At 38.9% G+C, this 13,544-nt stretch overlaps 1 protein-coding gene across 1 annotated transcript in view; it reads left to right on the top strand.

The window, feature by feature from the left end:
* KYNU (kynureninase) overlaps nucleotides 1–13,544 on the top strand; it is a 94,440-nt gene that overhangs the window by 15,902 nt on the left and 64,994 nt on the right. Inside the window, exon 3 of the mRNA XM_006086876.3 lies at nucleotides 3,760–3,880. Within this exon, the coding sequence (XP_006086938.1) occupies nucleotides 3,760–3,880 (121 nt within the window). The remainder of the gene's footprint in view (nucleotides 1–3,759; nucleotides 3,881–13,544) is intronic.

Below are 13,544 nucleotides of genomic sequence, written 5' to 3'. Positions count from 1 at the left end.
GAGAGAGATAGAGTTAGAAACATCGATGAGAGAGAAACATCGATCAGCTGCTTCCTGCACATTTTTTTACTGTATATTTCCTTTTCTTTTTGTTAAATTTTCGTTTGCATTTCATGCCCTTTTTGCTTTTAAAGTATTTATTTATAGGTTAAACAGTACAATAGACATGTGTATAAAAAAGGTTAAAACAGGGAATCATTTGGGAGTCTGGAATGGATTAATTCAATTTACATTATTTTTAATGGGAAAAAATGATTCCATTTCAAACAGCCCTTTGGAACAAATTAAGTTGGAGAAACGAGGTTCCACTGTATATATTTTGGGAGAATACCAAATCCTCAATAGGTTAAAAATTTGTCAACAGACAGAAAATATCCTGAAGAACAAGAATGACTGGATGATGTCAATCCTGACTTGACTTTGGAACAAATAATAAATGCAGTTAATGTTTTTGTAAAAAGAACTCTCCCAAGGCCATAAGCACATAGTGAATAAACCATCCAACAAAACCTACAAGATGTTTAGTTGTGTAACAGCCACGCTCTGGCACTGAAACAGTTCTCACCTAGAGGTCAAATTCTCATGGATGTTTTCCAGAAGACTCTAGACTTGGATTCTAGATATAAAAGAACAGAAAGATCTGCAGATTCCTCCTCTTTGTTTGGGGTTTGCAAGTGCCCAGACAAGGCCCAGCTGTGAAGCAATGCAGGCTGCTGTTGAGACTTAGGCCTTCTTTTGGAAGCTTTGACACTCTTTGACCCAGCAGCAGTTTGTTAGGTTTTAGATTGCAAAAGAACAGGCCATTCATGTGCAAAAGCCTCTGCTCACAGCTTGGGTGGGGTTGTAAATTGGGTGGGGTGGGCTCTCAGGTAATCATCAGGGTGGAACAAACCACAATGGCTGCAAATCTGCTCTGCCTGGGAGAGGTCCCAGGGTCTCTGTGTCCCGCAGCCCCGTGCAGGAAGAATGATCACTGCAAGCACCTCTGCGAGAAAGCCGCCCTCTCATTCCTGTCCCGATGCCAGACAGTCCAGTTTCTCCCCATATGAGTCTGAGTCCCCAGAGTCTCGCCCCCCGGAACTGGAGTTCAGAGCAATTGGGAGCTTGTATCTCCCTCCTGATTGAAAAAGACAACAGCGCACCCAGTTGCCAGCCCATTTCACACGCGCCTCCATACCTCCACATTTCCGCACCTACGCACCTCCTACCAGTCTCAATGCACTTTTCTCTTTCCTTCTAGTTGTAGAACTTCCACTCAGCCAGCCTTTCTGTGGTTCTGGATGATATCTGTTCTGTCTTTTAACTGTAGTTTTAATGTGGTTGTGCGAGGCAGCAAGTACAGGTGTTTACCTATGCCGCTATCTTGGTTCCCTCTCAAAGATTCTTTATTGCTATCACTTGATTTCTATATCTCCTCCCTTATCAAGCTATCATAGCTTTTGTTTCTTACAGTTACTGATGGGACAGTGGGAGAGAGGTGTGGTTGTACAGTAGATCTGTATTATGATGGGAGGTTGTTCTTCCCAACTTCAGGTGACAACTATCCTCACTTTACTACATTGCTAACTTTATTTTCTCTTTTCTCTAAGAAAACAAGCCACTCTGGCAGTGCTATGAGAGAGAGAGAGAGAGAGAGAGAGAGAGAGAGGAAACAATCTGTAATACCTACAAGTGTTGTACCTGCAGGAGATATCACATAGGTGGATGAATGAGTTTTAAGTAAAATTTGTTTGAAGAGCAAAGGTGTGAGAAAAATAAAGCTAATACATAATGAAACATATTTTGGGTTGGGATGATTTAGTTTATAATTTGTCAAGAGTCAAGATGATTTAGTTTATAATTCTGTTTTTCTTTCACATTGAGCACACTTTAAAAATGCTTTCTAAATAAAAGCAGCCCACTACCTATTTGTCTGTAAAAGAATCAGCAATGAAAGAACAAAAATAATGGAATGGTGACAGAAATCTGAGTTGTTGCCTCCTCATCTTTGATCACTGATGGGGCTGACACACACAGGACATGGTCTGTCTTTATTATGTACTTATTTGAGTGCTTAGTTGAAATTTGACCCATGATACACCAATGTAAACCCTTGAATTATAAATAAATTATTTCAATATTTGTTCTCTAGGTCAACAAAGTACTGCTAACGAATCCAATTTAAATGTGTGAACAATATTTACAGCTTTTTTACTGGGTCAGGCTTAAGAGATGACTGTGGAAAAGAGGCACGGTATCTATAAAAGTGATCAGGATGAAATAGATGATGTGTGGTAAGAAGTCTGGAGAGGTTTCATTGGGCATTCTAAAGTAAAGACAAACATATTGCCAAATGATGCAAATGAAATATTAGCCAGAAGGTACCTTATTTCCCCATAGAATTAAGTAGAACACAATTACAAACTCGTGCATTTCTAGGCTATAGTTTAAGCCAGTGGTCGGCAAACCGAGGCTCGCGAGCCACATGCGGCTCTTTGGCCCCTTGATTGTGGCTCTTCCACAAAATACCATGTGCAGGCGTGCACGTAGAGGGAACATTGTGGAGTGAAAGAAGATGTAGTGTCGAGGATTGAGAAAGGTATGCTGAGATGGTTTGGACATATAGAGAGGATGAACGAAAGGAGATAGATGAAACAAGTATACAAGACGAATGTGGATGGGAGAGTTGGAAGGGGTTGACCTCAGCAAACCTACCTCAATCAGATTGAGGACGTTTTTTAGCAAAGGCCAGCTTAAGAGTACCCTAAGTAAGTTAATAACAATGTACCTACCTATATAGTTTAAGTTTAAAAAATTTGGCTCTCAAAAGAAATTTCAATCGTTGTACTGTTGATATTTGGCTCTGTTGACTAATGAGTTTGCCGACCACTGCTTTAAGCACATGGATTAGTTTGCTTGTGAAACTGCATTTGTTGCAGTCAAGGGAAACTTATAATACAGACAAATCACTAAAGTTCCGATTTATTTGAATAAGAAGTAGATATAGAGAACAATCTTTGCCTATATATGTACTAATATATGTGTATAGATACAGAGAATGAAAAAAAAATGTAACAATATATCTATTTTATATATAATCATTTAGACTTTTTTTTAATTTGGAATATCTACAACATCAATTAATTCAGAGGGTTAGTACTTGCCTGAATTCTGTTAACTTTTCACTCTGACTGGATAGGCTCATATAATTCCTCTAAAAATATTGTTTTTAAATCTTTTTTAATTTCTCTTGGTATTTATGATTGGAAGTAATTGATAATTTAGATTTTCTCATGGAGCAAAATATATATGAAAGACCTCAAGAAATGATTCTATAGGTGTAATTATTTTAAAATATAGATGGAAAAGATTATTTTTTACAGAATCTGATGTAATCCTTGGGAGGAATTGAAGTTATTTATTTGTGTGTTTGTTTATTTTTGTTAATCCTCACCCAAGGATATTTTTCCATTGATTTTTAGAGTGGAGAGGAGGGAGAGAGACAGAGAGAAACGTTGATGTGAGAGAGACACATTAATTGGTTGTCCTGCATAAGCCCCAACCAGGGCTGGGTATTGAGCCTGCTACCTGGGTACGTGCCCTTGACCAGAATCGAACCCCTGATACTTCAGGGATATTCTATGCACTGAACCAAACTGGGTATTATTTATTATCCTTCTTGAAGTTAATCTTATTTATTGTTTGCACTGGATTAGCAATGCCAAATGGAAGAATATGAATTAATTGAATAAGCATTTTATACATTTTCTTCTGTTCCAGTTGACTTATCATTAGTGAATAAGGATGAAAACGCCATCTATTTTTTGGGAAATTCTCTTGGCCTTCAACCAAAAATGGTTAAAACATATCTGGAAGAAGAACTAGATAAGTGGGCCAAAATGTAAGTATTTTTTTTCAAAAGTTGTCATTCAGTATCTCACAGAAGAATTTAAAAAATCACACTAGATTGTTTAATGTTTGGAAAGGTGTTTAATAGCATTTTAGCGTAGAAAGGAAGCTTAGTGATCATGTCATTTGATACTGTCATTTTATTGATGAAATAACTGAGGATCAGCAAATAAGGTCGCAGGGCAAGTTACTGGCAGACTCAAGAGTGAAATTTTAAAAATATTAAAAAATTTAAATCCCTTTCCTGAGTTGTCACATTTAAAACATATGTAATTTTTTTTTTTCTTAACTAGAGGCCTGGTGCACGAATTCGTGTACTGGTGGGGTCCAGCCGGCCCACCTCATAGGGACCATCGGGGGCAGGCCGGCTGAGGTGAAGGGCCGCGGGTGGTTTGCTGGCCAGCTCCAATCAGGGATGGGGGTGCCCACTCGGAGGCAGGGCCGGCCGGGGTGAGGGGCCATGAGCATTCTGTTCCACCGTTCAGTCAATTTGCATATTACCCTTTAATTATATAGGATGACTAACAAGGGAGTTAACATTTGGGATTTAATTTAGTAATTTTATGATTAGTTCTTGGCTAACCTCTATCACAGTAATTTTTATAAATAAGGAAATAAAAATTGTTGGGAAGATTAGGTTAAGTAGAGCAGAAGGCACTTTCCTCCCCAAACTGAACACGATTATTAAGAAGATGCTCCTCTTGGGCTGAGCTCAGCAGCTTCCCTGCTACCATGCAGGGGTCTTAAATCAGGATCTCTTCCCTCCATTGCTCTGTTCTACTTTTACTTTTCTGCCTATGAAACTTTTCACACATTCTGTTTACCTGAATGCTTATCCTCTTTAATCCCAACCTTCTCAAACATACTGATTTTCCCTCCTGAAAATCCATTGCATTAATAGGCAGTTTAAGGATATCTATTTTCATCAGTTTCATATGCTCAGCGATATTATAAATCCCTAACCTTATCCACTTCTTATAGGTCCCCCGTGTTAGGTCTGATCGAACAACTGAATCCAAATAATTGAATTGATACCCCTCCCCCTCCGGGAACTGCCTTTAGACTACTTCACAACTGACATTCCCTTTCACTTAGACCACATTCCACTTGCTAAGACCATTATTTTTCTCCTCCAGACCCACCCAGAGAATTCTCTGCCCAGAAAAAGCCCGCCTAGAATCTTTAAAATCTCTGACTCCCTGTACCTAGGTGCTGGTGCCATTTGGGGGCTCATCCCATCTGGTTTCCCGGATGACCTAATACATTCATTTCTTTACCCCTTTCGGCCTTGTGCATTCCTCCTCCGGTGATCCTAACACCCGGTAACTACTGATAAAGCTGAAACTAGAAATGTCTTCAAAATGTTTTTAACTATTTAAAAATGTTATATTATTTAAAGTTATTTACATATTTAAAATATTAAAAATTACTAGAAATATTTTTAAAACATTTTCTGATTCTTAGAATCTAATAAAGTAGTTATGAAGAGGGAGCCAAGCTTGAAGGTTAGAAACAAACAATTCAGGAGGATGAAACCAAGCCATGTAAGAACTCGAAAGGCAAGACATTTGGCTCTTATAGAAACTCAGTGTCTGCTCCATCTTCCTTTATTTTCTATGTCTTTGGTCTTTCACATTGGGAATAGTATCTGTCCTGTAAAGTTAGTTTACACTGAGTGCAAATGATCACTTCCACAACTATTGGAGAACACTGCAAAGTTCTTAATTTTAGTGGTTAGAAATATAAATTCACAACTTATTGCAAAAAATTACAAGGTTTATATAATTTATTAAGCATGTTATAACTTTATCTGCATAATCTTTATGTACACATTGGAAAATACATATCACTACATTTAGAAGCATTTTGCATTAGCAGGTTTTAGTATTTTAAAAATGAGGGTCAGAGTTAATAAAAATGATTAATATTCATTTTTGGCTTTAATGTAAAAGAGAGCAGAGAATTAAATTGAATGAATTTGAACTTCAGAGGATGTCCTTGCCTCTTGGATAGTCAATCAGCTAGGCTGTGCATTTTTATCCTCAAGGCATTTTAAAAAATGCTGTCTTGCTATCCTATTCATATCCTCATGATTATCATACTTCATTAAGGGACTGGTTGGTTATTTTCAAGACTTTGAAGTTATATTTCAGGAAAGTGTCTCTGCATAATACTTACCCTTCTATTGTTACCTTTTAACTTTACATTTTACCCCATGACAATAGAATATTACATAACCTTAAAACCTCTTATCTAATTTTCATTAGATGATTCAGAAAGGAGGTACATTTTAATGCTTCAAGCAATTCAAACTAAATAAAAAAAATATTTCTTCTGAGCAAAAGATTAGATAGCTAGTTTGTTTTGTCTTTGCTTTATTTAGGTATTTTTGCTTTAAGTGGAGGTGGCCACGTGAACACCATGGTTCTGCCTGCCCACGGATGTTGGTTGGGTAGTGTTTGAGGTGCAGGATTGCACTCCTGTGTCCTCCTACCCCACTCCCCAACTTCAATTTCAAAAGGGTTCGTTATTTCTTTGCTCCTAAATATTTAGTTTAAAATCCCATGCTGAGGTCCTGTTGGGAGCAAAGCTTTTCATTGGGGGCCTCTTGATTAGTGAACAGCCTCCAGATTAACTGGAGAAAAGTGTATCTCACATGCTCACAGAAGCACTGTCCGAGGAGTGATTCCCTGAGCAGCCAGGAGTACAGCTTATACACCAGATGAGCAAAAGGACATAGTTTTGGGGCTTCGTGGGAAAGCAGGGAAGGCTCCGCAGGCCTTTTTCCTCCTGATGATAATGTGCAGTGCCCTTCCTAGCTAGGAGCTCCTCAAGAGGGAGATTGATGGGAACTGAATTTGCACCCCCGCCCTGGGCAGTGCCACCCTCTCTATGAGGGGTTCAATGGCAGCTGTATTTTGGGGAGGCTCTGCTTAAGTCTAGATACTGTTTCTTTACTTGACTATTATTTGTTCACATGCTTCGGTTTAAAGTAATCTCCATGCCACTCCAGTGGGTTGTTGTACATTGAAGTTGCTTAACAGGAAAAAATAATATTAACAATTTATAATCTTAATGGTAACATAAAAATGAGAGTGCTTTCACTGAAATATTGCTCTGGGATAATGAGATCAAGTCTTTGACTGGCCATCCATGACCTGTAAGGTAGGAAATGCCATTTGGCTCATGGTCGTCATTTTCCATGACTTCATCTTTTATGGCCTATTACAGACATACTACCTACCTAGCTACAAAATAAACCATCACTGGTCATAATGTAGCCTGATCTTATAATTTATATGGTATTGTCTTTGATTCTTATGCTAAGGAAAGGTCAAGAATAGAAGCATCCTTGAAATATTTCAGGATCCAGCTGATTTCTTCTAAAACTTCCAGATATTCAAGACAAAACTGAAAATAAACTACTTACCTTTTGTTTTTTTTAATTCTTATTATTGTTATTTCCCAATATCATTTTCAACTTTGCAATTTCTAAATTAGAATAATAACATTTACTTTGGAGAATGCATTTGTTTTGTGAAGTGACAATCTATACTAATAAAAGGGTAATATGCTAATTAGACCAGATGACCTAACATCTTCTGAACATCTGACTTCCTTCCAGACAAAGCCACAGTGGCAGGGGCTGAGGCAGAGGCAGTTAGGGGTGATCAGGCCGACACAGGGGAGCAAGCAGTTAGGGGGGAATCAGGCCAGCAGGGGAAAGCAGTTAGGGGGTGATCAGGCCAGCAAGGGAATGCAGTTAGAGGTGATCAGGCAGGCAGGCAGGCAGGTGAGCGGTTAGGAGCCAGCAGTCCCAGATTGTGAGAAGGATGTCCGACTGCCGGTTTAGCAGTCGAACATCCCCCGAGGGGTCCCAGATTGGAGAGGGTGCAGGCCAGGCTGAGGGACACCTCCCCACGCCCCTGCAGTGCATGAATTTCGTGCACTGGGCCTCTGCACAAAATTTGTGCACGGAGGGGAGGGAGTCCCTCAACCTGGGGGGGGAGTGCCCTCTCTCAGTTCAGGAGCCATCAGTCAGACATCCTTAGTGCTGCCATGCCAGCCGTGAGCCTTGGCTTCTGGCTGAGCAGCACCCCCTCTGTAGGAGCACACTGACCACCAGGGGGCAGCTCCTACATTGAGCATCTGCCCCCTGGTGGTCAGTGCACATCATAGCGACCCGTTGTCCTGCTGTTCGGTCAATTTGCATATTAGCCTTTTATTATATAGGATTCCAAAATAGAAAACATTTAGGGTGATTTGACCCATTTGATATATAATTATTATCAGCAAAATGGACTTATAACAGTAAGAACCAATAAGATCAATATGTTTGGACCCTGTTGGTCTGCTAAAATGGATAGTCAATAAGCTTAAAGAATTTTTAGAACATTTTATATTAAATATTTACTAATGGCCTAGATTATTTAAAGGAGAATAGTAGGGGATAATAATCATAGTGGTAAAGTTCAGCTAGAAGGGAACCAACAATCGGTTGCTTTCTGTATGAATTGAACCCACAAACTTTGGGTGTATGGGACAAGGCTCCAACCATCTGAGCCACCCAGCCAGGATCAAACCTGTAGAGAATTTTTATGAGCCAAATTGGCAACAGTTGCTGGGAAGCAAAATCTCAAAGGATTGAGAAAATGGTCTAGGGAATGGCAGTTTTGCACCTTCATTTATGCATTAAAATTAAAGGAGGATGTGTAAGGGGGTTACATGAAATTTATTGGTGGTAGACTAGGGAGGCAGGAGAAAGCAAAGTGGGGAAATCTCTTAGACTAGATAAAAAGTAAAATGGATAGACATCTTTTCCTTTTATATTTGCAGGTATAGGATAGTTAACCCTGAGATGGTATATGGAGAACAAGATAATAATGAGGGGTTTCTTGGTCTTGTACCCTGGTGGGAGATTGTGTCCTGAGGGGTCTGAAGAAAACTGGGGGTTACTCTGACATTCTAACGGTATGCTATCATAGATGCAAAAAGACAATAGACAGGCTTCATTAAAGATGGGCCTTTGTCCAGAAAGATACCGGCTTAGGACATGACTAACTGCTGTGACTAGCTTTTAGTTCAGAAATTTTAACTTCAGACATGCTGATATAATCACTTTGGGCCTTTGTAAGACCACCATGCAGGCCTCCCCTGAGCTTGTCAGGTTTTTTCATGCACAACCCCAAAAAGCGATGCAGCCCTGGCCAGAGTTGGTTAGAGCATTGTCCCAATATACCAAGGTGTGGGTTTGATCCCCAGTCAGAGCACATGTAAGAATCAACCAATGTGCCAAAACCGGTTTGGCTCAGTGGATAGAGCGTCGGCCTGTGGACTGAAAGGTCCCAGGTTCGATTCCGGTCAAGGGCATGTACCTTGGTTGCGGGCACATCCCCAGTGGGGGGTGTGCAGGAGGCAGTGGATCGATGTTTCTCTCTCATTGATGTTTCTAACTCTCTATCCCTCTCCCTTCCTCTCTGTAAAAAATAAATAAAATATATATATATAAAAAAAGAATCAACCAATGAATGCATAAGTAAGTGGGACAACAAAACCACCTCTCTCGCTCACTCTATTTTTTTTAAAAATCAATAAAAAAAATAAAAAAGCGATGCAATTAGAGAACTTATATATTATCTTAAGAGGGGGAAAGTGGGGAGATATAGGCCACATTGGGGAGAGTAAATAATTTTTAGAAAAGACAAATGAGCCCTTGGAAGAATAGATGGGAGGTGTGATAGTTTGTGACCGTTTTTCTAGGTGTGGTGTTGACTTCTACTCTCTGTCCTGTGACAAAAACTCCTGGGAGGGGATTTATGGCAGTTGAGTTTCTTTTGGAAGATCTGTTTTCAGGCAGGTTAAGGGGAGTTCAGAGACAGCCTCTCCATGCACTTGCTGTTTTTCAAGTGCCTTCAGCTCAAAGGAATCGCATGCCAAAGAGGAAAATTTTAGTGTGGTGTAATCTGCCAGCCTTCAGGATGAATAAGAGAGTACATAGTGCAACATGTTACAAAGATTTCCTGATTTCAGTGTTAGTGATCAGCAATTGGGTCACAGGGGAACAAAGATTTGTGATATCATGAAGACTGCAAATTCATATTTATTGAGGGGAGAGCTTTTCAAAGCAGGGCCATTTTTCATTTTGCAGGATAATTAAAGCATAGTCCTATTTCAAAGAGGGTCTACATATCTATTAAGATCCTAATTATATTTTATATCCTGAGATCTAATTTCATGAGCAAATATTGCTTCATGTACATCTCACAGAATACCCCGTTCATGCCAGCGGAGGAAATGTCAGGGGAGGGTCCAAACCGAATGACCAGCAATATGAAAGGTCAGGGTGCTGTAGACACTTGAAACACCAGAAAAAGGTGTTTGGACAGCCCCTGGAGGCGAAGGGAAGGGAAAGGGCTGTACCCTGTTCTTGTCATGCTGATGAGAAAGAATTCAAAACGAGTGACCCCCTGAGGGTGGCATTGTAGTAAAGCAAATTTATTACAGAAATAAAGCAAGTAAATTTATTAAAGAAGAAAAGCAAGAAAATCTATCAAAATACGTCTGGTTTATGAAGCACAGACAGACTTCCCAACTAGTTTGAGAAGCGCTGCCTGGTAGAGGTTTGGCTTTTTATATTTTTCTGTCTATAGGTTTTTAAATTCCTCTGCCGGATATCTTGGTACAGACTAGATCTCAAAGTCTCCCTTTTACTTTGTTTATGGCTTCTCAGAATTTATGAGAAGTGTTTGGTGAATTGATCTTGACAAGCTCTGAGACTGCTGGCTTCTCTGTTTAAACGTCCCCAAATGGCTGACTTCTTTGTTTAGTGGGTGAGATAAACTCTCCCTTCTCGCCTTCCCCCCCACCCCCCTCCTGCCTTGGCAGTTCCAGGGTGATTTATGCTATGTATTCTCTGGTTAGGGATAGGAGGCGTTAAAACTCCCCCTCTTTTCCTTCAATCTTTGGTTAGTGAGGAGAGGTATTAGCCATTTGTTGTCAAGATAAGGTTTTGCTGCAAACTGGCTGCAAGCTGCCCAAACTGTTTGGCCTTGTTTCATTTTCTTGTGTCAGTGTCCCTATTCCTCTTGGTTAGGAGCGTTCCTAGCTTCTTACTACCCTGTTACAGGGGGTCTACACTGCAGGACCAGCAATATGCTATGCTTAGGGAAGAAAGGTCACCCTAGGGCCTTTGCCCCTTGCTAGCTACCCAGGTCTTTCCAACAGGTCTTTCCAACAGGTGACTTCAGTACCTGGCCCATTGTTCCTAATCTGCTCATGCCTGTCTAACTGCCTCCTACACTGGCATTCTCTCTTCCTTTCCAGCATTTGTAAATGAAGATTGCAACTATGCTGCAACTATTTTAAACAGTTTTGAATGAGAGCAATATAATATTTTTCTTAACTTTAATAGAATGTTTATAACTGCACTGTAATCTACATCAATTCTTCCTAATGACAGACCACTTTGCTTTGAGTTTATTTGGGTAACACTTTCTAAGTACATTTTTACTACCCCAGGCTAGTGGCCTGACAAAATGAAGAAGTAGACTCTGTGTATGATATTTTAAAGGGACGGAGATGCCAAAAGCATTTCAGGGAGAAACATATCCTTAAAGATTATTACCCCTACCACAGTGTCTACCGGAGTGAGAAGTAGGTGGCATAATATTCTGAGTTATAAATTCTCTGAGGCAGAACATAGAATTTTACTACCTAAATGTAATAAGATGCATTGTGCTATCAGTGAAGGCCATGGAGCTCTGTGTGATTAAAATAAAAAAGGATCCAAGTATCTGCCTTTAACTACCATTTAATGATAATGATTTTTGTCTTTAGCATTTATATTGGGAGTCGGTAGAGCCAAGCTGCAGGCTATCTAATAATAATATGAATAATAATAACTAACAATTGCCCTTCTCTTCCTCCTTAGATCTTATAGTTTATGTTTATTTCCAAAGGAAGTCCTCTTCCTTCATCTCAGTTAATATGGTAATTGAAATATTAGTTTTAAAATTGTGTTGTACACCACATGCCCTGTGAAAGGAGTTTTAGCATTAGATTTACATTAGAAAAGAAGACTTAGAAAAGGGCTACTGTGTACCAGTCTTTTTTGCTTGTTATTTTTATTTATTTTTCATGGCAATCCTTTAAGATATATATTATCATCCATCTACTTTTACAAAGATGGGAAATTAAGCCCCATAAGCTTCTAAAAATATAGTCTCTTAACTAGCAGTGACCTAGAACTGGCTCAGACCAGGTGATAAAAACCCATTGTTAAATTTTCAGGATTTTTGTTGATACCCTGAAGTCAGCTACTAGTACACTGGGGGTATTCACACCACGAAAATTCGAAAAAGTTAAAAAACAGGATTCCTCTTCTTCAGTTTGTCCACTGTTCTTGAGGGAAGACAGATTAACAAAATAAAAACAAACAAATTTTTTACATGTATTTCTCATGAGAATCTGAGGTACCCAGGGAAAAGTGAGTAACTCCCCAAGGTGACTTAGAATTCAGGCTTAAATCCCATCTTAATATGGAAAGGGGAGGGGGAGAGTAAATGATTTTTAGGAAAGATGAATGGGTCTGTGAATAATAGATGGGAGGTATGAAGTTTGCGACAGTTTGTCTGGGTGTGGTTTTGACTTCTAATCTCTTCTGTGACAAGAGTCAGTCTTCCCTGGTTGATGAAATTCATAAAGAGAGAATTTATGGAAATTTATGGAAGAAGACTTTTCTAAGTCTTCTTTTCTAATGTAAATCCTCCTTCTTTTGGAGGACTTATCTTTAGGCAGATAGGAAAGTTTAGAGACAGCGTCTCCCTGAAATTGATGTTTTTCTGGTGCCTACAACTCAAGATAATATACCACAGAGATATTTGGGGGAAGCATATTCTACTACCCTTCACTTCTGAGAACAGGTTTACCCAATGACCACTGCCAGCTTACGGAATTTCATTCATAGTCTACACTATACAAAAAAACCACATGGTTATTCTTTTTCCCAAGTTTACATAGTTTGTGAATTTATAAAAATTAAGAGCAGTTGAATTAGGAAATACAAGTTTGGAACACCACTCCCACCCCTCCTCCACTCCCCTTCCCAACCTTGACCCTTTGTTTTAATTTTTTCTATATTTTTTCACGTGTATTTTTTGCCTTCCTCATTTGATGAAAACTTTTTGAGAGCTGAAGTTCTCTTTTGTATGTTTTTGTTTGTGCATTATACCTACAGAGAGACTTACTGGAATGATGAAATTAAGTTGAAATATGATAGAATACATTTCTAGAAATAGGTCAAGATGTAATATTGGCTTTGATTATTGCCAAGTTTCATTCTTGAAACTTGAGTATAGTTATACTTTATACACTTCCATTTAATTTATAGATTATAGCTACATTTTATAGTTGGCTTTTATAATAATTTTAGTCTTTAGCTTCAAAAAGTAGGTAGGTTTTAATATAGATACTGCATATGCTATAGGTATACAAGTAGAGTAGTGCTAAAATTCTCAAAAAAAAGTATCTTAGATTTAAAAAAAAAAAGTAATGAAATAGTCTATGGGCAATTTCTTCTACCCCCACCCCCAAGAAAAAGTAAATCAAAGAAATTTTTAAGTAAGTTAAAAAACATTTCTCAAGTATTACTTTGGTTT

The sequence above is a fragment of the Myotis lucifugus genome, unplaced genomic scaffold (genome assembly GCF_000147115.1).
Source record: "Myotis lucifugus unplaced genomic scaffold, Myoluc2.0 scaffold_32, whole genome shotgun sequence".
NCBI lineage: Eukaryota > Metazoa > Chordata > Mammalia > Chiroptera > Vespertilionidae > Myotis > Myotis lucifugus.
This window is presented reverse-complemented; position numbering and strand designations above follow the sequence as displayed.